Genomic DNA, 27,900 nt, shown 5'->3' with positions numbered 1-27,900 from the left:
GGACGCGGAGGGGGAGGAGGGGGGTGAGCAGCTGCCCCTCTCCGCGTCCCTCCCCCCACCGCCCCGCGCTCGGACCGGACGCCCGGGTCCCCGGTCGCTGCGGCCCCCAGCGCTTACCGGCCGTCGGGCCCCGGCCTGGGGGTGTCGGCCGAAGGTCCCGCGGCGCCGTCCGCGTTGAGCCCGGAGGCCCGGCGGCTTCGCCTCCGCGGCCGGGGCTGCTTCTGGGCAGCCTGCTCGGGCTCCATGGCGCGGAGGGGGGTGGGGCGGTGGCCGGGTGCCCGGGGGACCCGCTGGGTCGGGCACCGCGCCCGACCACTGCTGCCCGGAGAGCAGTTCCTGTCAGGAGTGCGCCGCCACCGCCGCCGCCATCTTCCGGGGTTTGAAAATGGCGGCCGTGCGGCGCCCAGCCAATCGGGGGGCAGCGGGCGGTTGCTAGGAAACGTGAAGTCCCGCCCTTTTGGCGCTTAAATGGAACGGGGCCACGCAGGATGGTGAAGGGGTCAGTCCTGCAGATTTCTGGATGGCCTTGGATTTAGTACAGACCCAAATTCTAAATCCCCAAGGCCCGTTACCTATTTCAGTGTTCATTAGGACTTAAGCCACAGGCCACGGCAGATTGGAAGCACTTTAGATCGTTCTTAGTATCGGGGGAGAAGAGGGATCGAGAGTAAGGACCCAAACTGATGTTGCGTTATTGGCCGCATACGCGCTAAATTATTCATGGGAGATAAATCCCCAGTTACCAAAGGTGGTGGAAATGTGTTCTCAGGGCTGTCTCTAGGAAACCACTAAGACCGAATTATGAGCCGTCCTGTCTCCCAAAAGGGAGAGACATTTTCTCTTTAGCGAAAGAGAGTGAAGGTGCCTTCATCCTCTAAGTGTATGAAGGCGGCAAAAAGCTCAGCATCCAATAAAGGGCCTCCTTAAATAAAAAAGACGGTTGTTAAATAGCACATTCTTTGATTTTAAATATTGCTTTTTATGTCTCAAAGTCTTTAAAAATAACTTCTTCCGGCTTATTATAGATTAGTCCGTTAAACGTTGGACTTCGGCTCAGGTCATGATCTCAGGGTTAGTGAGTTCAAGCCCCCCTTGGGGCTCTGTGCTGACAGCTGGGAGCCTGGAACCTGCTTCGGATTCTGTGTCTCCCACTCTCTCTGCCCCTCTCCTGCTCGTGCTCTGTCTCTGTCTCTCTCTCTCAAAAATAAATAAACATTAAAAATAACTTCTCCTTTGATACTCTGATTCCATTTCTGGGAATCTGTCCTAAGGAATAAAATTATACATACATGGAAGGGTAGAATATGCCAGCTGGGAATATGACATTAGGATTATTTTGAGCTGTGGGCACTTGAAGAACACCAGATACAAGAAGGACATTCTGATCTCCACTTTTCTAAAAACCGGAGATAAAACTTCCATGTGATGGGGCGCCTGGGTGGCGCAGTCGGTTAAGCGGCCGACTTCGGCTCAGGTCACGATCTCGCGGTCCGTGAGTTCGAGCCCCGCGTTGGGCTCTGGGCTGATGGCTCGGAGCCTGGAGCCTGCTTCCGATTCTGTGTCTCCCTCTCTCTCTGCCCCTCCCCCGTTCATGCTCTGTCTCTCTCTGTCCCCAAAATAAATAAATGTTGAAAAAAAAATTTTTTTTTTTAAAAACTTCCATGTGAGCAGCTGCTGTCCCTGTGCCAGGAAGAAAGGAATCTTATCACCAGAGATTGGAAGGACAGGTGTACAGAGAATTCTGTACAAACAGCACTTATCAGAATAACTTATCTTCCCTTGGTCTCCTCATGTATTTTAGCTACTTTTGCACGATTGCCTCTCTTCATCTGACCTACTATATGAGCACTAAGGTTTTGCCATTTCGTTGGATCGTCTTTTTCCTGTTGGGGTTGGGGAGCTCCCCTGTACATGCGAAAATGTATTTGCTTTTCCCCTGTTAATCTGTGTTCTGTCATTGTAACTCTCATGCCCAGCCCGACACACTGAGAGGGTGGAATTGAAATTTTGTTTTCCCTGCAATGTGAAGATATTAATGGCATTGATGTTTATAATATCAGAAAAAGTAAAGGTAGTCTAAATAAATAATGATGGGGAAATGGTTAATTATCATTGACCCACTGGAAAGAATATTTTGTGTTTTTTTTTTTTAATGTTTACTCATTTATTTGGAGAGAGAGAGAGCGAGCAGGGGAGGGGCAGAGAGAGAAGGAGAGAGAGAATCCCAAGCAAGCTCCCTGCTGTCAGCACAGAGCCCAACGTGGGCTTGATCCCACAAACTGTGAGATCATGACCTGAGCTAGTCAGACACTCAACTGACTGAGCCACCCAGGTGCCCCGTGGAAAAAATATTTTCAGTCAACAAAAATGAACTATCAAGTGTATAATAGGATAAGTATACCGTAATTTTTAAATAAAAACATGGACTATAGAGGTATAATCAGTACATCCTGAGTCATGAATTATAAGAGATATAACAGAGGAGGAAGATGAGATCAATGTATTAAGATATCTCTAGGTAGTCAGAGTATGAATATTAAGTTATTATTATTTTTACTTTCTTGTGTTTTATAATTTTTTAAGTCACGAGATGCTGAACTTGAATTACGTTTATACCACAAGGAAAAATTCTTGTGTTATAAGAATCATGTTGTGATATTTTACTTTATCCTACCCTACCCAAAATTAAAAAAGAGAATATTGCTTTGCAGCAGTTAGAGTAAAACAGTACAGAAATGCTGTCTGAAGAGCTTTGTTTTTTTAAAGCTTATTTATTTAAGTGGGGCTTAACAACGGGCTCGAACTCACGACCGTGAGATCAAGAGCCTCATTCCTCCAACTGAGCGAGCCAGGCACGCTGAAGTAGCTGGTTTCCACCCAAACAGCAATTTACCAACATTCTCTTGTGGGATGTTCTCAGATCATTTCAACGACTAGTATACTAATACAAATTAGGACCCAAATCAAGAATTCTAAAACCTATTCTCTTATATTCTCTGAAGAAATCAAACTCTCTTTTTGTAAACCTGCTTACCAAGTGATACATATCATGCTTGTTTCAGCAACCAGCAGGGTCACACAGTGTGTACTAGCTGGCGTATAAGTGGGGTTGTAGAGGAAGAATCCCGAGAATTCATCCTGTCACTTCTGACGGTCTGCCTGACCACTCTGTGCCGTGGATTTACTTCTGTTCTTCCAGCGAGTCCTCAGACTCGTGTCTTAAAGCTATTAAGGCTGTGCTTTCTTAAACTGCCAATGAGGAGGTTACTTTACGGTAAACTTGCTTTACGAAGAAAAGTTTCGCTAATCTTACCGGACCAGCAGAAGAGTGTTTATTGGCACAACGGGGCAGACTATTTGAAATCAGGTTTGTTGTGTCTTAAAATCTATCGTGTGTTTGTGTGTACGTGAAGTGAAAGTTGTTCATTTTTTGCATCTATCATCATTTGCTATATTGGTTTGCTTTTAGATATGTCAATGAGAAAAACCGTAAAATTGGAAACTGGAGTGCTAGCTGGAGGGTTTAAGAAGAATGAAACTTGGGAGGCACCTGAGTGGCTCAGTCAGTTAGGCATCTGACTCTCGATTTCAGGTCAGGTCATGATCTCACAGTTCGTGGGCTCAAGCCCCACGTTGGGTTCTGCGCTGACAGCGTGGATCCTGCTTGGGAGTCTCTCTCTTCCTCTCTCTCTCTCTGCCTCTCTCCTACTCACATTCTCTTTTACTCTCTCTAAATGAATAAATAAACTTAAAAAAAAAAAAAAAAGAAGAAGAATGAAACTTGGAGGGAAAAATGTGTAACCAGGAAAAGCATTACTAATTAGAAGTAGATTGGGGCTAATTTCTTTCATGCTTAGACTATCTTTTTTTTTTTTTTTTAATTTTTTTTTTCAACGTTTATTTATTTTGGGGACAGAGAGAGACAGAGCATGAACGGGGGAGGGGCAGAGAGAAAGGGAGACACAGAATCAGAAACAGGCTCCAGGCTCTGAGCCATCAGCCCAGAGCCTGACGCGGGGCTCGAACTTACAGACCGCGAGATCGTGACCTGGCTGAAGTCGGCCGCTTAACTGACTGCGCCACCCAGGCGCCCCCATGCTTAGACTATCTTAAGAAGATGCCACTGAAGTTTTAAAATACTGAATTATGTTAGCAATGGGAGAGGAGGATGGAGGGAGAACAAGGTAGGCATGTGGGCACCACAGGGGAGGGAACGACAATGGAAAGTGACTTTGGCTGTGGCCACCAGGGCCGCCAACAGAGAATTAGCAAAGATAACTTCAGAAAGGTCAGTGTATCAATGGGAATTATTTCTCAGAGCTGAAGAATTTTTGTTTAACAAGAATTTCTCACTTAGAAGGTTTCTTCTTCTCAGTTTCTTAGCCAGCAAATTGACTGGCCTATATTAAAAAATACTGAAGGGAGGAACTTTGTAAAGAAAGGAAATCCTAACCATAAACATACACTTTTATACTTGCAAGTTTTCTTTCACTCTCTCTCAGGACCTAAGGACAGCCACACCTGTGTCAGTGAGGGTTCTACCAGAGAAACAGAGCTAGTAATAAATACGTTTATGTATATGTTTATATTTATAGAAAAATGGAGATTTATACAGAGAGAGGTTTAAGTATATGTTTATATGTATACGAGGTAATGGAGTCGCATGTTATATATCTGTAGAGATTATTTCATGGAATGGTTTATGTCATTGTGGACACTATAAAATCTGAAGTTAGTAGGGCAGACTGGCAGGCTGGCAACTCTTGGGTAGGAGCTGAAGCTGATAGTGCTGTTTTGCTTTTAAGGCCTTTCCACTGATTAAGTGAGACCCACCCACATTATCAAGGGTAATATTTACATAAAGTCAACTGATTGTCAGTGTTAGCGGTACCTACAAAATGACTTCATAGCAATACATGGATTGGTGATTGATTGAATAAGCACCACGGGCTATCCAAGTTGACACATGAAACTAACCATCACAGCAGAAGACTTCTCCAGACTTGAAATTCCAATTATTATTAGTTGAAGACACTTTATTCTTTTAAGATTTAGTCTTCTAAGGAATAAAGGAATTACTAAAAAGGAAAAAAAAGGATATGTTTCTTAAATTACATTACAAACGAGATTTTTCTAATTTTGTTCTAATTGCAAATCTTAAGTTAATCATAGCTCTAAGTGAGGTTGAGTATTAAAAACAAAAAATTAGGGGTGCCTGAGTGGCTCAGTCATTTAGGTGTCCAACTCCTGGTTTCAGTTCAGGTTATGATCTCACAGTTTGTGGGTTCGAGCCCCGCATCGGGCTTTGCACTGACAGTGTGGAGCCTGCTTGGGATTCTGTCTCCCTCTCTCTGCCCCTCCCCTACTCATTCATATTCTCTCTCTCTCTCTCTCTCTCTCTCTCTCTCTCTCTCTCTCTCTTCCTCCTCTCCTTCTCTCTCAAAATAAATAAACATTAAAAAAAATGAAAAAAAAATGTAAAAAATTAAACATACCGAATGTGTCAATGGCCAGAAATGAGATACTCAGGTCTTCTGATTTTCCCTTACCTTGTCTCAAACTAAAAATATCAGGGGCCAAGGGGAGAAATCTGACACAGCAACAAAATAAACAAGATTCTGATTTTATAAAATGGAACAGACTTACTCTTTGTCTTTATTACATGGAACGATCAGAACCCTAAAAATTTGGGGGATTATTGGCAGGTAGAGACAGACAGGATTGGTTTCATGAAGATCAAATTCTGTAACACGTAGACCTCATAAATTCAGGACAAAACTGCTGGAGAGCACATGATTAAGGGAGCCCCCCAGGCAGAATCAACAGATACAAGATATGGAAGGAGTTTGAGTGATTTGTTGGGGTGATTAAATGGGGAGGTACATTTGGAGCAGGGGTGCCAGTTGGCCTCTTCCCCCTCCTCTGCATGTGGAGTACACTTGCCCACAGGCTAATGCAGTGGGGACCCAGGAGCTGGACATACGGAGTAGTGCCTCAGGAAGCTGAATATTCCAGGGAGGATGGGGAACACTAAACCAGAAGAGAGATACAAGCCACTCCGACTGGCGGTACATTCCAACCCTCCCCCTTTATAACTAGAAGCAGGCTGTGGAAAATAGCCCAGGCTGGAAAACAGAAGTCTAAGACAAAACTGGGTAAAAGACAAAACAGTGATTGCTAAAAGATTTAAGGAAAACCTTCACAATGAGACAGACCTCAAAATCCTAAAGGGGGAAGAATTAGGACACAAGGAAAGAGAGTAAATAAAGCAAACAGAAGAAGACTTCAAAGGGAAAGGTGAGATGCCAATTCAGCCATGAAAAAAAAAACACACTAAAATTCTGGTCATTTAAAATATACATATCAATAGCAGGACCAACACAGATGAGAAGCAAATTAACTGGCCAAAAGTTGTAGCTGAGGAATTTTCCAAGAATATAATGCAGAGAGCCAAGAAAAGGAAAGCATGAAAGAAGTCAAAAGTCAAAAGGGCAAAATTAAAAATTTCAACTTACATCCAACAACAGTTCCAGGAGAGAGAACAGGCAATAAGGAGAGGAGAAAACAAATACCTAAATAAAAAGCTCAGACCCAAGAAAGAATATGACCTGAAGATTAGAAGAGTCCTCCAGGTATGGAACGAGGTGATTTAAAGATTGCATTTAGATACATCATGGAAATGTTCATGTTAGAAGAAATAAAGAGAAAAATCATAAAAGCTCTCAGAGAGAAATAGCCTATCTCCAAGGAACAAAGATTCAGAGCAGTGCAATATTTTTCATTGGACAGAAGGAATGATGGTCAGTATCCTCAGAGTTTTGAAGAAATAAAATTTGGAGCCTAAAATCTCATATTCAAACAAATTGTTATTTAAGGGTGGGGGAAAATGAACACATTTTTGGATATGCAAGAAGCTATCAAATGTACCACTTGCAAAATTGAAAGAATTACTTGCATGTATAATCCAGCAACATGACTAAGAAATCCAATAAGAAAGAATAAATGGGATACAGGAAGCAGTAGTGTGTTAAGAAGGCAGTACAATTTCTATTGATGCCTAAATAATTGTTGATGGCTAATGTAAAATATTTATTTTAATGACACTAAAATTCCAGATATTATCAATTTTGGAAACTGTGGGGGTGAGGATGGGCATTAAAAAGGGAGGATTGGGGTGCCTGGGTGGCTCAGTCGGTTGAGCATCTGACTTCAGCTTAGGTCATGATCTTGCGGTTTGTGAGTTCGAGCCCCACATTGGGCTCTGTGCTGACAGCTCAGAGCCTGAAGCCTGCTTCGGATTCTGTATCTCCCTCTTTTCTCTCTGCCCCTCCCCTGTTCACACTCTGTCTCTCTCTCCCTTTCTCTCTCAATAAACATTAAAAAATATTAAAAATAAAAGGGGGAAGATTGAAAATGTGTGTGTGTGTGTGTGTGTGTGTGCATGTGCATGTGCATGTTTGGGGGCAATTTATTTCTAAAAGACTAAAATATGTAAGATTAAAATAAAGTATATACATTAATGTATATAATTAAATTTGCATATTAAATTTTAAAGTAATAGAAGTACTGGAAAATGTGTTACAACTTACAAACCATGAGCGAAAAATTTGTGGTACAAAGAAAATTTAATCAGTATTTCAAATTGGAGGAAAGTAATAAAAAACATAGTGGAAAACATAAAGTAAGACAAGAGTATACCCATGCATATTGTAATCACAGAAATGTGAATATGCTACATTTTCCCAACGAAAGACAGAGACTCTCACCATTTTTAAAAGAGGTGCATCCACAGCAAGTTTAAAAAGAAGCGATTGGAGTTCCTGATCCAGTAACAGGATGTGACAAGTTATTGTGACCGCTTTGACCACTAAGTAAAAGAAAATTTGCCCAAATAAAGCACAAAGGAACATACTGAAAGCACCGATGAATGAGATAGTAAAGAATTAGTAGGCCATTTCTTACGAAACGAGAGGGGTGAGTGGAAGCCAGAAATCCCCTTTGTGTTACGGGTGTTTGCCAAACGGGGACACTTCATTCTTCATGGACTCGATGGGCACACGAGGGACAGCGACCAATGCCCAGGGCCCAATCCAAGACCGTTTCATAGGAGACCCTTCTCCATAATGGTCAACTCCCCAAATACGTTTAGAATAAGGGTAAACGCACCCCAGCTTCTCAACACCCAAGAGAGACAAGGTGATTTTCCCTGGTGTTGAGCAGAGCAGGGTATTGGGAGGGATTTTATAGCCACAAGCTGGCCTTAGATTACAAAGTAACCCCAAATTGATTCCCTTGGATAGTCTGAAAACTAAAACTCGAGTGAATCAATTTAAACAGATGATACCCCCTACATGACTTGAAGAAGGAAATGCAAATCCTCTCTGGAGAAACGTGTCCATCCCAGACCTCAAAGATTTCAAATAAGTTTTCAAAGAAAACCAGAAGCTTACAGTCAAAAGCAAGCACACAGGAAGAAAGGCCACTGGTGGTAAGAATCAGAAAAAATAACTGACATGGGCGCCTGGGTGGCTCAGTTGGTTAAGCATCCGACTTCGGCTCAGGTCATGATCTCACGGTGTGTGAGTTCAAGCCCTGCATCGGGCTCTGTGCTGCTGGCTTGGAGCCTGGAGCCTGCTTTAGATTGTCTCCCTCTCTCTCTGGCCTTTCCCCTCTTGAGCTCTGTCTCTCTCAGAAATAGATAAACATTAAAAAACAAAAAACAAAAGACTGACAAAGGAAAGCGACCTGCAAAGATGTTTGTTTTGTCGAATAATCATGCAGATTAGGAAACATCTACAGTGACTGTCTAAACAAATAGAAGACAAGATGGAAAACATCATCACAAAATAGTCAATTACCAAAAAAAAAAAAAAAAAAAAAAAGCTGGATGCAGCAGATTTGGAAAAAAAAATTCTAGAACAATAATTAATATTGAAAACTCAGTGTGTGGCCTTAAAAAAAAGATTAGGGAAAGCCAGAGAAAGACAGTGGATGAACAGGAGGATAGCTGGAGAAATTAAGCAGGATGTGGCAGAAAGATACAATAACTGAAAATAGGAGATATTAAGAGATGTATAAGCCACCGTAAAAAACGTCTAACGAGGGGCGCCTGGGTGGCTGGGTTGGTTAAGCGTCCAACTTCGGCTCAGGTGATGATCTCACAGTCCGTGAGTGCGAGCCCCGCGTCGGGCTCTGTGCTGACCGCTCAGAGCCTGGAGCCTGCTTCCGATTCTGTGTCTCCCTCTCTCTCTGCCCTGCCCCTGTTCATGCTCTGTCTCTCTCTGTCTCAAAAATAAATAAACGTTAAAAAAATTAAAAAAAAGTCTAATGAAAAGAGGAAGGAGAAAATGGAAAGAAAGCCATGTTCAAAAAGATAACGAGAACTCTCTAAAACTTAAGAAAGACATGAATTGACAGATGATTAAGCCCAACAGATCAAAAGTAGGACAAATAAAGAAATCAACATAAAGACACATGATGGTAAACCTACAGCAACCAAAGACAGAGCTAAAAACTCGAACCCAGCCAGAGAGACCTTCAAAGGAATAACATTTTTACGGACAGCTTCTCATAGGCTGTACCAGAAGCCACAAGCCAGTGGATTCAGGGAGAAATACCGACATAGAATTCCGTACCCAGTGAAATACCTTTCAGGAAGGTGGGTGAAATAAAGGTATTTCAGACAAAAGCAAAAAAAAAAAAAAAAAACACAAAAACTTCAGGAAATTCTAAAGGACTTACTTCAGGCAGAAGAAGTTTAAAAAAAAAAAGTAAGTTCTGAAATGGGAGAAGGCATGAAAAGCAAAGAAAATGGTAATATGTGGGGAAGTCTAAAGCAAACGTTGATTTTATAAAACAGCAGCAATAGTTCCCTGCATGCTTAAATACGTTTCGATGGTTCAAAAGAAGATCAGGAAGGATACAAAAGACAACCTAGAAAATGGGGACAAACAAGATAAAGGCCCAAAATAAGATATCTAAACCCAGCTATATTAGTTATTGCATTAAATGTGGTGCACTACATTCTTCGATTAAAAGATACATAGAGGGACGCCTGGGTGGCTCAGTGGGTTAAGCATCCAATTCTTGATTTCTGCTCAGGTCATGAGCTCATGGTTTGTGGGTTTGAGCCCCACGCCGGGCTCTGTGCAGACAGTGTGGAGCCTGATCGGGATTCTCTCTCTCCATCTCTCTCTGCTCCTCCCTTGTTCACTCTCTCTCTTTCTCTCTCTCTCTCAAAATAAAAAAAAACAAAGATACGGGGCGCCTGGGTGGCTCAGTCGGTTAAGCGTCTGACTTCAACTCAGGTCACGATCTCGCAGTCCGTGAATTTGAGTCCCGCATCGGGCTCTGGGCTGATGGCTCAGAGCCTGGAGCCTGCTTCAGATTCTGTGTCTCCCTCTCTCTCTGCCCCTCCCCCGTTCATGCTCTGTCTCTCTCTGTCTCAAAAATAAATAAACGTTAAAAAAGTAAATAAAATAAAGATACATAGAAAAGAATCAGTTACATTATGCTTACAAAAGACACATAAAAATATGACAATACTGAAAGGTTTTTAAATTTTTAAGAATGTAAAAAGATGGGAAAGACATCATTCAGATACTAACCAAGAAATCTATATTAAAGTAGTAATGTTAACATTCAATAATAAAGGGGCATCTGGGTGGCTCAGTTAGTTAAGTATCTGACTTTGGCTCAGGTCGTGATCTCACGGCTCGTGGGTTCTAGCCCTGTGTCAGGTTCTGTGCTAACAGCTCGGAGCCTGGAGCCTGCTTTGGATTCTGTGTCTCCCTCTCTCTGCCCACCCCTCACTCATGCTCTCATGCTCTCATGCTCTCTCACTCACTGTCTCTCAAAATAAAACAATTTAAAATTTACATGCTCTCAATAACATAGCCTCAAAATATATAAAGCAAAAATTGTCAAAAAATTGTCAGAAAAGAAAAACAGACAAGTCAACAATCATAATGGAAAAATTTAACACATCTTTTTTTTTAATGTTTATTTATTTATTTTGAGAGAGAGTGCAAGTGGGGGAGGTGCAGAGAGACAGGAGAGAGAGAATACCCAGTAGGACCCATGCCGTCAGTGCAAAGCCTGATGTGGATCTTGAGCCCATGAACTGCAAGATCATGACCTGAGCCGAAGTTGGACGCTTAACCGACAGAGCCACCCAGATGCCCCTGTTTGAATCTTATATAAGGAGAAGACATTCACATAGTACTTATATACTAGAAAAAGCTATTTTTCTAGCTATTTACTAATTGCTATTGAAGCAAATTTTACTCATCACCTTTCCCCATCCATGCTTGATACATTCTTAATAGGAGAGGAGGATCTTTTTAAGAAGACATTTGTTATTTTGAACAAAAGTAAGCTTGAGTTGGAAGCAAATTTGGGTAAGCTCCAATTAAGTCATCTGTAGTTATGCACAGACTCTCCCAGGGTGTTCAGGTCCCGCACAGACCCTTTGAGAAAAGAGAATGGAAAGACTGAGGGGAGGCTGGACTCCTTTAAGAGAAGCAGGTGTCTCAGCCCCCAGGTGGAGTCATTTCCTGCCTTGTGATAAAGTCCGCCTGGGTGTGCGCCTCTGTCATTACCGTGGGCCAGTGGGTCACCTCCAGAGCAGCATGGTAAGTGGCTATGGTCCCCTACCTTGTTATCACTGTCGCTTCGGTGTGGTAGCAAATTTTACCCATCATATTTGGCCCACTTCACTACCAAACCATCCTTAATAAAGTCTTAATACAAAGGAAGAGATTTTTAAGGAGGCCATTTGTTTCTTTCAATAACTGTGTTTGAGGCAGATTTGGATAAGCTCTCATCCCATGCATCTGTAGTTTTGCAGCTTTTAGGAGAAGCTTGGTTGATTTGCAGTTGTTCACTCCTTTTTTCCTTAATTTTTTTTTTAATTTTATTTGTATTTTGAAAGAGAGAGAGAGAGAGAGGCAGAATCTGAAGCAGGCTCCAGGCTTGAAGCTGTCAGCACAGAGCCTCACATGGGGCTTGAACCCATGAACTGTGAGATCATGACCTGAGCTGAAGTTGGACTGAGCCACCCAGGTGCCCCTGTTCACTGCTCTTAATTGAAGTGCTGAAGCAGGGAGCCCTCCTTCCTTTCATTCCATGTTTGTTTTAGACCTGGCATGCTGGGTTTTCTGTAGAAATCAAATTGCTTCACTTTTAGGTAGGCTTGTAGAGTTTCTGGGGACTTCAGACCCAGGTCACCATTGCTAAGCTCATAAATGCGTGGCCGGGTAAAGTACACGGACATCTATCTCCTTGTCCTCTCTTGATTTCAGTTCTCGGGGGACAACAATGAACATAGTTACTTATAATTCCTGCCTGGGGATCATCTTTTAAGATCCACTGGCCTTTTAGTATCTTATGTGCCAGTCTCAGTGATTTTTAGTATGTTAGAATTTTGAATTCTTAAATGGAAGCAGCCTTTCATACTGCTTATTCATCTTCGATGTTCTTAGCCCCTTGGACTCTCTCTTCAACATTTTAAGGATGTTTTAAGTTGTTTTGTTCTTAGAAATGATGCCTTCCTACGTGGGGGCTTCCTGTGGTCCCAGAAATGTTCTGTGTCTCAACTGAATCACTTTCAATATTCTGGGTGTGATATTGTACGATATATGTAGTCTTGCAAGGTATTTCTGCTGGGAGAAATGGGTAAGGGGTACACGAGATCTTTATGGTTTCTTACAACCATGTATGAATCTACAACTTGTCTTTTTTTTTTATTTTTTTTTAACATTTATTCATTTTTGAGAGACAGAGAGAGACAGAGCATGAGTGGGGAAGGGGCAGAGAGAGGGAGACACAGAATCGGAAGCAGGCTCCAGGCTCTGAGCCATCAGCCCAGAGCCCGACGCGGGGCTCGAACTCACGGACTGTGAGATCATGACCTGAGCTGAAGTCGGCCGCTTAACCGACTGAGCCACCCAGGCGCCCCATCTTGTCTTTATCTCAAAATAAAAAGTGAATTAGAAAATAGTGCCTTCCTAGTAATTCAAATAGCCACGGTAGCAGCATTTATGAATGTGCGGTGACTTACCAGTATTGGTATTTGGTGGGCAGTTTACAGTCTTATTTTATAGTGTGACTAATATTTAGCAGATACTCCGAAAGGAGGGAAAGGCTAAGAGAAGCAGAAAGTATAGATAGCCTTCTGTACTTTGGGACACAGTTATGTCTTGATTGGTCCTTCTTGGGCCAAGTATTCCTGGCGACATTCCAAAAGGACATTATCATGCTTATGTCTGAATCACTTGGGTAACAGACCTTGTGAAGACACTGTTACCTAAATTTAGGGAGCTTTGATCTGATTACAGTAGCTGATGTGCAGAGATCATTGGAAGCCCAGCAGGTACGGGAGGGATGAGGCCGTGCTTTAAGAGTCTTAGAAGCTGGTTTATGATGGAACATGTTGTTTGATTTTTATATGCCATACAGAGGTGGGAATATTGGTTGGTACTGAGTCAGGTGCTTTATTTATTTTTTTTAATGTTTATTTATTTTTGAGACAGACAGAGAGAGAGAGAGAGACACACAGAGAGAGGGAGAGAGAGGGAGACACAGAATCTGAAGCAGGCTCCAGGCTCTGAGCTGTCAGCACAGAGCTGGACGCAGGGCTCAAACTCACGAACCGTGAGATTGTGACCTGAGCCGAAGTCAGACGCTTCACTGACTGAGCCACCCAGGCACCCCTAGTGAGGTGCTTTCTAAATTGAGCTCACAGCCTTTGTCATGGGAGACCTGTAGCTGCACAGAGAAGGAACAAGGGGGAGGAGGTATTCAAGCGGTGAACTTGAATCCCTCATAAAGCAGAGAGGGCTGTGCCAGACCTTGTGAATCAAGGAGACAAAGTACACGGGCTTGATGCAGCGGGAACAGGAACAGGGTCCAAGTCTGACTGCAGGGCTGTGATCAGCCAGAGCTGCCTCCCTCCCTCCCTGGACTGAGTGGTCTTTTTGTCGTTGAGTCTCAACCTGTCCCATGCCCACTAGCCACCGAAACCCAACAACGTGCAAATCCCCAACTGCTGTCCTTGCGGTTTTCAGGATGTAACTTTTTCTTTCCTTCTCTCAGAGGAGCAAATATTCATGTCTGTGTAAATTATCAAGAAAGTTAGTTGGTGGCCTTTAAGAACAAGATGTGAATGGTGATTTAAAAGTAGGAGGGAGAGTAGAGGCCAATGAGGGTGGTAGGAAACAATAGACTTTACACAAGAAAAATAATCACTGTCCAGACACAACTGCTGTTAAGATTTAATGGTTTTTTTGCATTTTTAAAGATCTTTTTTGGGGCATCTGGGTGGCTCAGTCGGTAAAGCGTTCGACTCTTGATTTCGGCTTAGGTCATGATCTCACCGTTTGTGGGTTCGAGCCCCGTGTCTGGCTGTGTGCTGTCGGTGCAGATCCTTCTTGGGATTCTTCCTCTCTCTCTGCCCCTCCCCCACCTGCACTCTCTCTGTCTCTCAAAATAAATAAATTAAAAACTTAAAACAATGTCTTTCTATGCTTTCTAATGTATTTGATATCATACTTTGTATACAACTATACAACTTACATACTTTTTTACTTGATAATTTATCGTAAGCATTTCCCATGTCAAAAATATTCAAGGGTTACTTAACTCTTTCTAAAATGCCCAACGATACATGAATGTAGACTGGTTCTTGATTTTCACTTTCTAAATAATGCTGTGAGTGCCAGTGTGCCTAAATCTTTGTATTTGAGACTCTTTTCTTAATAATCCACCTATGTATGTCATTTGCCTATTTACCTACTAGGTATCATAAGTGGGTTTTTTTTTTTTTTTTTTTTTTTTTAAGATTTTATTTTGGGGATGGGTGCACCAGGGTGGCTCAGTTGGTTGAGCATCTGACTCGTGATTTTGGCTCAGGTCATGATTCCAGGGTCATTAGATCGAGCCCTACATTGGGCTGTGTGCTGGTCGTAGAGCCTGCTTGGGATTTTCTCTCTCTCCTCCTCTGACCCTCTCCCCCACTTGCATGCATACTCTCTCTCAAATTAAAGAAAAAAAAATAATTCAATACATATAAATAAAAATAAACTATTTTATGCAAATGGTTAGCTCTCCAACATGTATTAATAGGTAAAAAAGAAACCCGATGTATAGTAACATGTATGTTAAGCTTCTGAGTGTTTTTAAGTATGTATGTGTATATGTGGGAAATTTCCAGAAGTATAAACAAAAAAAGTACTTTTATGGAATATACCTTATGCTAGGGTTTTGAGGTGTTTTTTAGGGGCGCCTGGGTGGCGCAGTCGGTTAAGCGTCCGACTTCAGCCAGGTCATGATCTCGCGGTCCGTGAGTTCGAGCCCCGCGTCAGGCTCTGGGCTGATGGCTAGGAGCCTGGAGCCTGTTTCCAATTCTGTGTCTCCCTCTCTCTCTGCCCCTCCCCCGTTCATGCTCTGTCTCTCTCTGTCCCAAAAATAAAAAAAAAAAAAAAAAACAAACGTTGAGGTGTTTTTTAAAATTTTGTTGTGGTAAAATATATATAACATAAAACAAAACAAAACAAAACAAGATAAAATAACATAAAATAAAATAAAATAAAATAAAATAAAAACTATTGAAGTCTAGGGAAAAAGGAGATTTTATTTTAAAGTAACCTCTACCCTCCACGTGAGGCTCAAACTCACAACCCCAAGATTGAGAGTCACGTGCTCTACTGACTGAGCCAGCCAGGCACCCCACAAGTGTTTTTTTTTTAAATTAATGTATATAAAATTGCCTTATCTATAGCCCTTAATGTGAAGGACTATATGTAAGTTAATTTTTACATACATCAACATTTTTGTTTGTTTATTACAGTATTGAGTCTAAACATTTCTGGGTTGTTAAATCCCTTACATGTAAGTTTCCTTGGTAAATTTTCCACTACTTTTATGCTTAGAACATCCTTCCTTATTCAGAGCACATCTGAATAGTAAATATAAAATCTCAAGTTATGAAAAGGTAGCACTTTACAGTGCACTGGGTCTTAATACGTATCAAGGTTATAAATTGATTTTTGAGGGGGCGGGGTTTATTCCTTTCCAGTAACTAGCAGCTATTTTTTTGGGTGAGGCAGCTTGATTTTATACATATATGGCATTTAACATGTATATAGCCTTACCTCATTCTTAGCCCCACTGCACAATAGGCGCTTAAATTACATTGTTGAAAGAAACCTTTTAGTGAAATTGGAGTCCTTGGTTTAATTGTTCCTAAAGCTTACCTGCAGTCTGGTTTTTGCTTTCTGTGAGACTCTTTTCATTAGCTTTATAATACATTTCTGTTGCTGGCTTCAGCTAGTTGGTTTCTCTCAATTGTGAGCAGAATTACTGAGGGACAGAGCGTGTGTTACCTAAGAAGGCCTGCTTCGTTCTAACTTACTATGGCTTATTTCAGAGGGAGTGCCTTTCCATTCACATTGGCCAAGCTGGCATCCAGATTGGGGATGCTTGCTGGGAACTCTACTGCCTGGAACATGGAATCCAGCCAGACGGCGTTCTTCTCGACAGTAAAAAGGATCAGGTGGAGAATGCTAAAATGGAGCATATGGGCGCGTCTTGCAATACCTTCTTTAGTGAGACCAGAGCCGGGAAGCACGTGCCCAGAGCCCTCTTCACAGACCTGGAGCCAACTGTTATAGGTAATGTGGGGCTGGCGTTCTAGCGTGCTTAACCAGGTCCACAACCACAGCACACAAACCCAGTACGAGTGCCTGGGATCATCAGATTACACTGGATCTATCTCAACAGGATCATAGGGACCCTTTTTAAATTTAGAAGGTCACTCATGACCACGTAAGGTGGTCAGCATGAAACATACCCAGAGGGCATACTAGCTTAGCTCTCTTTTCCTATGTGATAAAACACATTCAAACCTTGTGAGTTTCTCCACACACATCTGTTGTAGCAGAAGATCAGATCTTTTCCTGGATTGGAAAGCCAGTTGCTAGAAGCTTCTGACAAAGAATCTGAAATTTGGCATGACCCGAACATGATTCCAAAGAGGCAAGGAGCCAAATAAATCTTCTAATTGTGGGGGAAGTGAATACAACGTTATGATTATTAATGGAAGACTTGAGTAAGCACTTGAAATGGGTCTACAGAAATGCTGGGGGGAGGAAGGGGTCTTACTGTCTTGGAAAGGCTGGAGAGGAGGGTGGATTTGGGTTTGGTATTATGCATCCAATTATTTACTGCTGTGTAATAAACTGCCTCCAAAATTAGTGGTTTGAAACCATAAGGATCACTATTTTGTCCATGACTCTACAGTTTGGACGGGGCTCAGAGGGCAGTGCTCCTCTCTGCTCTACAGGGTGTCATAAGGAGGCTCAAGTGGGAGCTGGAGGATCCACTTTGAAGAATTCTTTTTTTATTTATTTTTTTAATGTTTATTTATTTTTGAGAGAGACACAGACAGACAGACAGACAGAGTGAGAGCGGGGAAGGGTCAGAGAGAGAGGGAGACACAGAATCTGAAGCAGGCTCCAGGCTCTGAGCCGTCAGCACAGAGCCTGACGCGGGGCTTGAACTCACGAACTGTGAGATCATGACCTGAGCTGAAGTCGGACGCTCAACCGACCGAGCCACCCAGGCACCCCTGGAGGATCCACTTTGGAAGTGTTTCACCCTCCTGGCTGGCAAGTTGGTGCTGGCTTGTTGGCTAAGAGCTGGGTCAGGGCTGTGGGGGCCACGGGCCTCCCCGCGGGCTGCCGAGACTTCCTCACAGCACGGCAGCGGGGTTCCAAGAGCAAGCATCCCAGGAGCACAAGGCTGAAGTCCATGGCATTTTAATACTCTAGGCTTGGAAGGGTGTTGACCTGCTATTGTTCGCTGGGTCAAGGCCATTACAAACAGAGATCCACCGAGGAAGGGAATATAAGACCTCACCTCTTGATGCACCAAGAGCGAGGTCTGAGAAGCACACATGAGATGAGAAATACTCTGGTGGCCATCCTTGGAAAATGCAGTCTGTACGTGCTGGATTAGAGTTCATTTCCCGATCAGAACAATGTCAGATCAGGTATCACACTGAAGGTTGATTGGTGCCCGTGGGAAGCAGAAGCTGGAAAGGATTATTATGAGGGGAACATGAGAACCGCTGAAGCCAGGATGCCTGCAGACAGATTCAGTATTTGCTAGACGTGAAAGAATTAGAAATAAGGAAATAGCGGTGGCTTCAAGAACAGGCGAAGCTAGTCTGAGGCTAAGAGAGGCAGTTACGCTGTATTTGGACTCTGAGTTATCAGTGCCCGAAGAGAATATCTGAATTTTTGTTTCTGACAAGTGGGACTTTGCAGCCGTGAGCTTCAGTTGCAGTCTGGTATCCCCGAAACCCGGACGGAGTGGAATATGTCCCCAGAGGACTGCGGTAAATGTAAACTAAAGAAGCAACGCGACAGGCCACATCTCAGAATTATGAATATTGTAGCAGGTATTTTAACTTGTGCCAATCCGAAGACGCTGGGCCAGTTGGAGGTTTAAGACCTGGGATCAGGAGCTGAGCAAGTCAGGGAAGAGCTAGGAGGCAGGAAGAAACCAGAAGAAATTCCCCAGTCCTCTGGAATACAGCATAAAGAGAGGGTCCGGAGCTGGCCCAAACAAAGAGGCGTATGCTCCAGCTTGGAGGAGAAGGTGCTGATTTTCCTTGTTCTCTTCAGCAACTAAGAGAGCCTCATACGTGTGAGACACTGTCCTTGACATTGGAGGTGTATGTAGTCGTACTCTTCATGGAGCCCATATTCTAGTGGCGGGCAGTTCTATAAAAACCAAATAGTGTGCCTGATGGTGATCGGTGGATGGGGAAAAATAAGGCAGAGCCGTAGGGGTAGGGAATGTTGTCCAAGTGGTGGGAGGTGCTTTTTGTAAAAGAATGTCAAGGAAGGCCTTGAAGAGAGGGCGAGCTGAAGGAAGAGAGGGCGAGAGCCTTACCTCTCTGGAAGAGATCAGAAAAGACTTGATGACAAAGTGATAGTCCATCTGAATCTTGAAGACGGGGTAACAGGACTTTTAACAGTTCACAGGTGAAAGAGAATGGAAAACACGAGCAAAGACACACTCAGATACCTGTGAATATTGTTTCTGCTTGAAAATGGAGAGGATGTTGATATAGTGGAGTCACGGAAGACTTAAACTGGCATGGAGGCAGACTATGGAATTTCCTTGAATAATACGTGTGGTATGAATCTGATGGGAAATAAAAAGACTTAGAGCAAGGGAATGGCAGATTTAGAACTATACTTCAGTAATATTAATCACAGAGATGTATTCATTCCTGTATTCAATATTTCTTTAGCACCTGCTCTGTGCCAAGTACTGATCTAGAAAGAGAGTAGATTAAGTTACAAGATTTTTGTGTTGGATGGACTGGAATGGAGAATACCAATTTGAGAGGGGTCTAAACAGTAGAGGATTGAGGTGCCTGGTGGCTCAATCAGTTAAGCATCTCACTCTCTCAATTTCAGCTCAGGTCATGATCTCATGGTTCGTGGGTTCAAGCCCCGTGTCGGACTCTGTGCTGACAGCACAGAGCCTGCTTGGGATTCTTTCTTTCTGCCTCTCCCCTGCTTGTGCGCACTTTCTCTCTCTCTCTCTCTCTCTCTCTCTCTCTCTCTCTCTCTCTCTCTCTCAAAATAAGTAAACTTTAAAAAAAATAAAAAAAGAAACAGGAATGGATCATTTGCCAATGGATGTTCTTGAGAGAATTCAGGGGTGTCTCCCAGATTTCGCTGTTTCAATAATGGGGTTGAGAAATGAGGTAGGAATTCCAGAAGGGGACCTAGTTTTGGGCATGAGGAATTTGAAGGGTCTGCAGGTTGGTCCCTTCCCCTTAGAAGATGGGGAACCAGAGGTGTTCAGTGAAAAGTTACCCAATAGAGTTAGTACTAAAAAGCTGTGAAAGTGGCTGATGTTCTCCAAAGCCAGCCTGAATGGTTTTGAGTAAAGGAAAGGTAAGTTTAGGTTGTGTTTGTGGAGTAGAATTCTACTAAAGATATTCATAGGCAGAACAAGGGAGAGAGGGGAGGGAGGGACGGTTCAGAGTGGCTGTGGGGCCCCATGACTGAGAGGGTGGGTCGTTCTTCTCCTCCTTCCCTCTCTTCTCTGGGGTAGTGACCAAGGATTTGGTGACGGGGAGGAAGGTGCTCATTGAGGAGTTCTGATTGGAATAATGGGGTGATGGTGTGTGAGACCTTGGAGATAGTAGTAGAGATTTAAGACATGTTTGGAGAGGAGGACAGAGGGTCAAGTGACGTGTGAGGAGTGTGCCAAGTGTGAGTCTGAAGGGGCCGAGAGCAAAGCTGAGGTGGATGGTACCCGTGAGGTGGGGACCAGGCGAGGAGGGATTTGGGGCGGGCGGCAAGCCTCCGGCTCTGATCACCCGTCGCAGGCCCAGGCTGTGTGAGCAGACCCGTGAAAGTAACACGAAGGGAGGAGGAGTGGGAAAAGAAACTGCCGGGAGCACAAGGTCGTGGTGAGAAGGAATTTAGCAAAATTCAATGAACATTCATCCATCTAGGTAATGGGAGTAGACGGATGAATGAATATTGATCCCTTCCCTGCTGCCGTCCTAGTGAGTTCAGGCTGTTGTGACAAAATATTGTAGACTAGGAGTTAAACGGTGGAAATTTATTTCTCGCTGTTGTGGAGGCTGGAAGTTCAAGACCAGGGTGGCAGCGTGGTCGGTCTCTGATGAGCGCTGTCTTCTGGCTTTGCAGATGGCCACCTTCTTGCCATGTCCTCACATAGCAGAGAGAGAGATCCACTCTCTGTCCTCTGACAAGGGCACTAACCCCATTCACAAGGGCCCCACCCCCATGGCCCGGTGACCTCCCCACACCATCACTCTGGGGGTGAGGGCTTCAACACCTATTCAAGACAGATCTTGGGGAGACACAAACATTCAGTCCATAGCAGTACCATGTATCAGTGAGGAACTGCACGGATATTTTCCTATAATCCCTTTAGTATTCTGTCAGGAAACCTTGCTATCCTCAGTTAACAGATGAAGCTGCCCAGTCTTGGGCAGGTTCTGGAACCTGCCTTAGATCATTGAACTTTTGAGGGTAGAACTGGGTTTGACCCCAGATTTGCATACTAATAAGAGCCATTCTCTTTTTTTTTTTAATTTTTTTTATTTTTTTATTTTTTTCAATATATGAAGTTTATTGTCACATTGGTTTCCATACAACACCCAGTGCTCATCCCAGCAGGTGCCCTCCTCAATGCCCATCACCCACCCTCCCCTCCCTCCCACCCACCATCAACCCTCAGTTTGTTCTCAGTTTTTAAGAGTCTCTTATGCTTTGAAGAGCCATTCTCTTTTAACAACAACAACAACGAAACAGCATAAGCTAGTGGAGAAGACAATGTAAATGGTGGTAGCAACACGAACACCTGTGTTAAGCCGAACCATATAAAGTTGCCAGCGGTTGATTATTTTTTATCTAAAAAATGTCAGTGTTGTACGATACCACCTAGTAACAACAGAAATGTCTGCAAGGTGCAGAGGGATCCCCGAGGAAGGGACGAGTAACTAGAGAGCCATCCAACGTCTTCTCCCGAGGGAGCAGCACTGACAGATTCACAGAGGCCTGGAGGAACCTGCACGTGTCACAGGAGTTCCGTGTGGCAGGAACTTGGGGCCGAGTAGGGGGGCAATGGTACAGAAAGACCATCGGGCTGGGTCGTGGGCGAGGAGGTGTGGTTGGAGAAAGGCTCTGGCAACTTTAAGATTTTGGGGGAGACAGTTGTCAGGATTTCAGGTGGAGTGGGGCCAAACAGCTTTGGAAGTAAGGAAGCAAGGATTGTCAAATCATCCTTTTTAAAAACCACTTCGCTTCCTGAGGGTGCTGGTTAGGTAAAGACGCTGGGCCAGATCACTCGCGCCTCTGAGCAAAGTGGAAAAGGTGCCAGGAAGGGAGCGGACAGTTTGGGTGTGCTCACGAACGGCAGTGCTGTAATCACTGGTCTCTGGAAAAGTCGATTTTACCGAAAGAATTTATGGAACTACCTTCAGAATCTCAACTGGACGTTATCATGAAGAACCGGGCTTCCAGAATGCCATAAATTCCCTTCTTAGGCTGAATTCAGCCTTAGACTTTTAGGTGAAAAAGCAGAGTCCACCCAGAATTATATGCCCACTTCTATCTTGTTTATAAGTGTATCTTTTAAAAACCTTAACTTTGGGTTTTTTGTTTGTTTATTTTTTTTGGTGTGCGTATGTTAAAACTCATTTAAATAAATTTTGGTAAATTTAAGCATTTGGGGGTGTACAAAATTGTGGTTTAGAAATTCATGGTGATGTGCAGGGGAGCAAGGTGAGTTGAGAGAGCCATCTTGTTCTTAGACATTGGCTCATTTCCTCTTAGGCAGTGATCTTCTGAAATGAACTATAGGTATCTGGTGACGGACCAATGTAGTATTTGCATAAATACATGTCCTGAGCTAATTGTATCATCATTTAAAAAAAATGTTTTAATGTTTTTATTTTTGAGAGAGAGAGAGAGAAGACAGAGCACGAGCGGGGCAGGGGCAGAGAGAGAGGGAGACACAGAATCGGAAGCAGGCTCCAGGCTTCGAGCTGTCAGCGCAGAGCCCGATGCCGGGCTCGAACCCGTCAACTGCGAGATCATGACCTGAGCTGAGGTCGGAAGCTCAACCGACTGAGCCCAGGCGCCCCTGTATCATTATTACTTATAATGGTTTCCTGTGGGTTGCGCGTTGTGCCCTGTGATCTCGTTTAATCCTTGTAACAGTTCAATGGGGCAGGTCTTGTTATTATCCATGTTTGTGAGATGCGACAATGGAGGCTTAGGGATGGTAAGTGACTGCCCCGTAGCTGAATGGGGAAGGAGAACCTGAATGCAGGAACCGGATTCTTGGACACGCGCCCTTGCTGCCGCGCAGTGTCCCGCCGTAACCAGGGCAGCGTCCCCAGAGCCTGCTTAGCCCTCCAACATAATTCTTCAGGAAGTGCGCTATGTGGATGGTTCTAAATTTGGGGAGGGGGACATGGACCTGGGACACACGTGTCTTGGCATTTCCTCATGCTGCCCAGGTTTCTAAAAGGCAACAAAAGTAGGCAGGAGTTGCGCTTGGTTGTACTGAAGATTGCCAGTATCGTAACCCGTTTCCCTGTTTTAGGCATTTATGTTAACTGCATTTGAGTTGTGTGAGTGTTTGAGTTGGCCACACCTTCCTTGTTAAAGCCTCTTTCCTTGCATCCTACTAATGATTTAGATTGGTACGCTTTTCCTTGCTTTGCTGGCACGCAGTTGGCCATTTGTGGATAGAGGTACTTGGCCTAGAAATGCCAGCATGATCCCAGGGTGTGTGATGGGTGTGAATAGTGTCTCTTAAATATCTGTGTCCACCTAGAACCTCAGAATGTGACTTCATTTGGAAATAAGGTCTTTGCAGCTGTACTGAGTTAAGATGGGGTCACACTGGATGGGGGTCAGCCCTACATCCCACGGTCTGTGTCCTTATGGGAAGAAGAGGGGACATGGCAGGGGGAATGGCACGTGTGACAGAGGCAGGCACTGGGGTCATGCAGGTACACTCAGAGGAACTCCCCAAACTGGCAGAGGTCACCAGAAGCCAGGAGAGTGGCATGGAACAGCCTCTCCCTGTCACCTCCGGAAGGGACCAGCACTGCTAACACCCTGATGTGCGACTTCCTGAGCTGTGAGAGAACAGATTTCCCTTGTCCGAAGCCACCCAATTTGTTGTCATTTGTCACGGCAGCCCTAAGGAACTGATGAAGGGTGTGTGATAGGGAAACATACTTTCTGCTTATCTGGGAATAATGTTACCTGTCCCTAGACTAAGGAAGGGTGATTCCGTGGTTTCAAGCCATTTGTCCACCACACAGGAGGACGGAGCAATTGGGGTCCTGGGCCGTGCAAGAATTCGGAGCAGGGCGTGCTGACCTCATCTCCCCCTGCCCATGGGAGCACGCTGACCTCATGTCCCCCTGCAGATGGGAGCGTGCCCACCTCGCCTCCTCCTGCAGATGGGAGCGCGCTGAGCGCCTCTCCCCCTGCAGATGGGAGCGCGCTGACCTTGTCTCCCCCTGCAGATGGGATCCGAGCCGGCCAGCAGCGCTCGCTCTTCCCCCCGGAGCAGCTCGTCAGCGGGAAGGAAGACGCGGCAAACAACTACGCCCGAGGCCGCTACTCTGTCGGCGTGGGCATCATCGACCTAGTGCTGGAGAGGATCCGAAAGCTGGCAAGTGGCTCCCCTCTCCCTAGACAGGTGCCCCGGTGCCTGGGCCCCGCCTCCCAAGGGACCGGCATTTTCTACCACAGGCATCACGGCATCCAGCCTCTCCCCTTGGAGCCTCCTGCGGATGCGCAAAGTCGAGAAGCCACCGTATGTTGGCTCTGATTACGCTTTGTTCCGTAGGAAGGGCCGAAGAGACCTTTACCCTTGTTATATATAGCCCCATCTGCTCTTTTTTGAGTTTTTTTTTTTTTTTTAGATTTATGGGGAACTGTTTTATTTTTCCCCCACTGCTTTATTGAGGTCTAACTGACACTCAACATTGTGTAAATTCAAGGTGTACGTGTGATGATTTTATACACCTGTCCTGTACAGCGATTGCGGGAATATGGTTAACATGTGTGCGTGTGGTAAGAGCGTTTAAGATCTCTCTTAGCAACTTCCTTTTTTTATTTTAGTTTTTTTAATGCTTCTTTATTTTTTTTTTTTAATTTTTTTTTCAACGTTTATTTATTTTTGGGACAGAGAGAGACAGAGCATGAATGGGGGAGGGGCAGAGAGAGAGGGAGACACAGAATCGGAAACAGGCTCCAGGCTCTGAGCCATCAGCCCAGAGCCCGACGCGGGGCTCGAACTCACGGACCGCGAGATCGTGACCTGGCTGAAGTCGGACGCTTAACCGACTGCGCCACCCAGGCGCCCCAATGCTTCTTTATTTTTGAGAGAGACAGAGTGCGAGGGAGGGAGGGGCAGAGAGAGAGGGAGACACAGAATCTGAAGCAGGCTCCAGAGCCCAACATGGGACTTGAACCCGTGACCGCGGGAGATCATGACCTGAGCTGAAGTCGGTCGCTCAACTGACTGAGCCACCCAGGCGCCCCATTTCTTAGCAGCTTTCAAGCGTACAATACAGTATTGTAGACTAGAGTCACCATGCTGCCCACTAGATCCCCAGAACTCATTCACTTTCTAACTGAAAGTTTCTGCCCTGCAAATGTTGCCTCCCGGTTGCCCCCACCCACAGCCCCTGGCAGACACTGTTCTACTTTCCCTTTTTATGAGTTTGATCCATGATACAAATGGGATGATACAGTATCTGGCTTTCTATGTCTGATTTCCCTCACTTAGCGTAATGCCCTTAACATCCATCCATGCTGTACATATGGCAGGAGGTCCTTCTTTTTAAGGATTAGCCCCCTTCCATTCTTGCTTCTGCCCAACTCATGGCTTATCTTGTTATCACAGACTTCCAAAGCATCTGGACACTCGTCCTTTTCCAGTAGCATCCCACTATTTGTGAAGTTAACAAGAGGCACATCCTACCTGGAGATGAGTTACCCTACTTACAAACAGTCAGTTCTTCTTCGGGGATCTGGAGAATCCTTTGTCTAGGACCTGTTTTGGTGTTCGACATAATCCTTAAGTAATGCAATGCCTTTTACACCCACAGAGTAGACTGGGTATAGAGGTGATAAGTACTTCATCTACTGGCGGAGGGGGAGGGATCTGTTGCTTCGGTATTTTGCCAGTCATTTTCTTGTCTTTGTTACTGATAAAGACCTTGCTTTAGATCACATGCAGATAAATCCGTGGAGGGCAGCTAACAACAGGTGGATGTTCAGGTTTTGCCTACAGTAAAATTCTAAAGCGCTTCCCCTACTCCACACGCTCGCATGTGTTACCGTGGCGTTGATCACGGTTGACCAGTCCTTTGTGAAGGTTTTGTTTGTTCGGGGGAGCCTGTAGTGTCCCCTCTCACTGCTTCTGGCTTCGTTGGGCCCATTCTCACGTCTCCTTTACTTCCCCAGGCGGAGCACTGCAGTGGGCTTCAGGGATTTTTGATTTTCCGGAGCTTTGGAGGAGGGACTGGATCGGGATTTACATCTCTCTTAATGGAGAGGCTCGCGGCAGAATATAGCAGGAAGACAAAGCTGGAGTTCTCGGTCTATCCGGCCCCCAGGATCTCCACTGCTGTCGTAGAACCTTACAACTGCATCCTCACCACCCACTCCACCCTGGAGCACTTGGACTGCACCTTCATGGTGGACAACGAGGCCGTCTATGACATCTGCCACCACAAACTCGGTGCCGAACGCCCCTCTTATGCCAACATTAATAGGCTGATAGGTCAGGCGGTCTCTTCCATTACTGCTTCCCTCCGTTTTGAAGGGCCCTTGAATGTGGACCTGACTGAATTCCAGACCAACCTCGTACCGTATCCGAGAATACATTTCCCCATGACAGCCTTTGCCCCCATCGTCTCTGCCGACAGCGCCTACCACGAGGAGCTCTCCGTGTCCGACATCACCGCTGCTTGCTTTGACTTCTCCAATCAGCTGATCAAGTGCGACCCTCGGCTGGGGAAGTACATGGCCTGCTGCCTCCTCTACAGAGGGGACGTGGTCCCTAAAGATGTGAATGCAGCCATTGCAGCCACGAAGCTGAGGAGCTCTGTGCAGTTCATAGACTGGTGTCCAACCGGTTTCAAGGTGGGCATCAACAGCCAGCCACCCACGGTGACACCAGGAGGGGACCTGGCCAAGGCCCGGCGGGCTGTGTGCATGTTGAGCAACACCACGGCGGTCGTGGAGGCCTGGGCCCGCCTGGACCACAAGTTCGACCTCATGTACGCCAAGAGGGCGTTTTTACACTGGTACGTCGGAGAAGGCATGGACGAAGGCGAGTTCTTAGAGGCCAGGAAAGACTTGGCAGCCCTGGAGAAGGATTACGAAGAAGTGGGGCAAGGTCCCTGAGGCAAATGTGGCCGGGGAGGATGAAGACTGCATCAAAGCCCGTGCTTTCTTTTCAGGACACTATTTACGCCTCGCGGGTAGATGTCCCCATTAGAAGAAACTGGAAACCGAATCAAGCAAGACCCTGAGTTCCACACTAGATGAGACGGCTCGGTACCAACAATGAGCTCAGATTTCCTTGTCTATAGTGCAGTTCAGCACGGCTCCCTTGAACCTTTCAGGTTTGGGGTCCTTCGAGCTACTGGATCACCTCTATGTTTCTTTCCTTCTTTTTTTTTTTTTCTCATAATGGAAACCTAGCTCTATTCTTGGATTTTGCAACAAAAGACCATGAACCCCTAAAGTCAGTGTTCTTGCTTTCCCTTTCCTGAGGTGTAAAACAGCACATGTTAATTATTACTGTTATTTCCCCCGTGCCTATATTTTGTACGTTGATTAAATAATGAATATTTTCAGTATCATTCTTTTCTTTCTTCCAAATGTGGGCCTTAACGTCACACAGTTTGCTGTTTATACAAACAAACCAGTAGCAAGAATATTCTTACGTCTTTCAAATATATTTTTTTAATGTTTATTTATTTTTGAAGGAGAGAGACAGAGCGTGAGGAGGGAGGGGCAGAGAGAGGGGGGAGACACAGAATCCAAAGCAGCCTCCAGGTCTGAGCTGTCAGCACAGAGCCCGACACAGGGCTTGAACCTGTAAACCACAAGATCATGACCTGAGCCGAAGTCAAAGGCTTAACCCACTGAGCCACCCAGGCGCCCCGGGTCTTTCAAACATTTGCATATGTGATCCTGTGGGTCAGACGGTGAAAGTGAGCTCCCTTGGCTCCCCATCCTTGAAGAGATGTTCTTGAAATGTGGCCAACAGAGCTCTGCATCAGACCCAGTTGAGAGG

The 27,900-nt window shown here is 44.8% G+C and overlaps 3 protein-coding genes across 5 annotated transcripts in view; 2 read left to right on the top strand and 1 right to left on the bottom strand.

Moving 5' to 3' along the window:
- Positions 1 to 377, bottom strand: part of NET1 (neuroepithelial cell transforming 1) — a 59,530-nt gene extending 59,153 nt beyond the window's left edge. The window contains exon 1 of the mRNA XM_023256290.2: positions 118 to 377. Within this exon, the coding sequence (XP_023112058.1) occupies positions 118 to 245 (128 nt within the window). The 5' untranslated portion in view covers positions 246 to 377. The remainder of the gene's footprint in view (positions 1 to 117) is intronic.
- Positions 1 to 27,900, top strand: part of AKR1C3 (aldo-keto reductase family 1, member C3 (3-alpha hydroxysteroid dehydrogenase, type II)) — a 133,672-nt gene that overhangs the window by 199 nt on the left and 105,573 nt on the right. The window lies entirely within an intron of this gene.
- TUBAL3 (tubulin alpha like 3) lies at positions 2,293 to 27,460 on the top strand. The gene is made up of 4 exons (XM_045060820.1): positions 2,293 to 3,367; positions 16,427 to 16,670; positions 24,107 to 24,255; positions 26,058 to 27,460. Exons 2-4 carry the CDS (start codon positions 16,568 to 16,570, stop codon positions 27,000 to 27,002), a joined length of 1,197 nt encoding a protein of 398 aa, XP_044916755.1. The 5' UTR covers positions 2,293 to 3,367; positions 16,427 to 16,567; the 3' UTR covers positions 27,003 to 27,460.

This window comes from Felis catus, chromosome B4 (assembly GCF_018350175.1).
Source record: "Felis catus isolate Fca126 chromosome B4, F.catus_Fca126_mat1.0, whole genome shotgun sequence".
In the NCBI taxonomy this organism is placed as follows: Eukaryota; Metazoa; Chordata; class Mammalia; order Carnivora; family Felidae; genus Felis; species Felis catus.
Note: the sequence above shows the minus strand (reverse complement) of the source record. Positions and strands in the feature narration are given on the sequence as shown.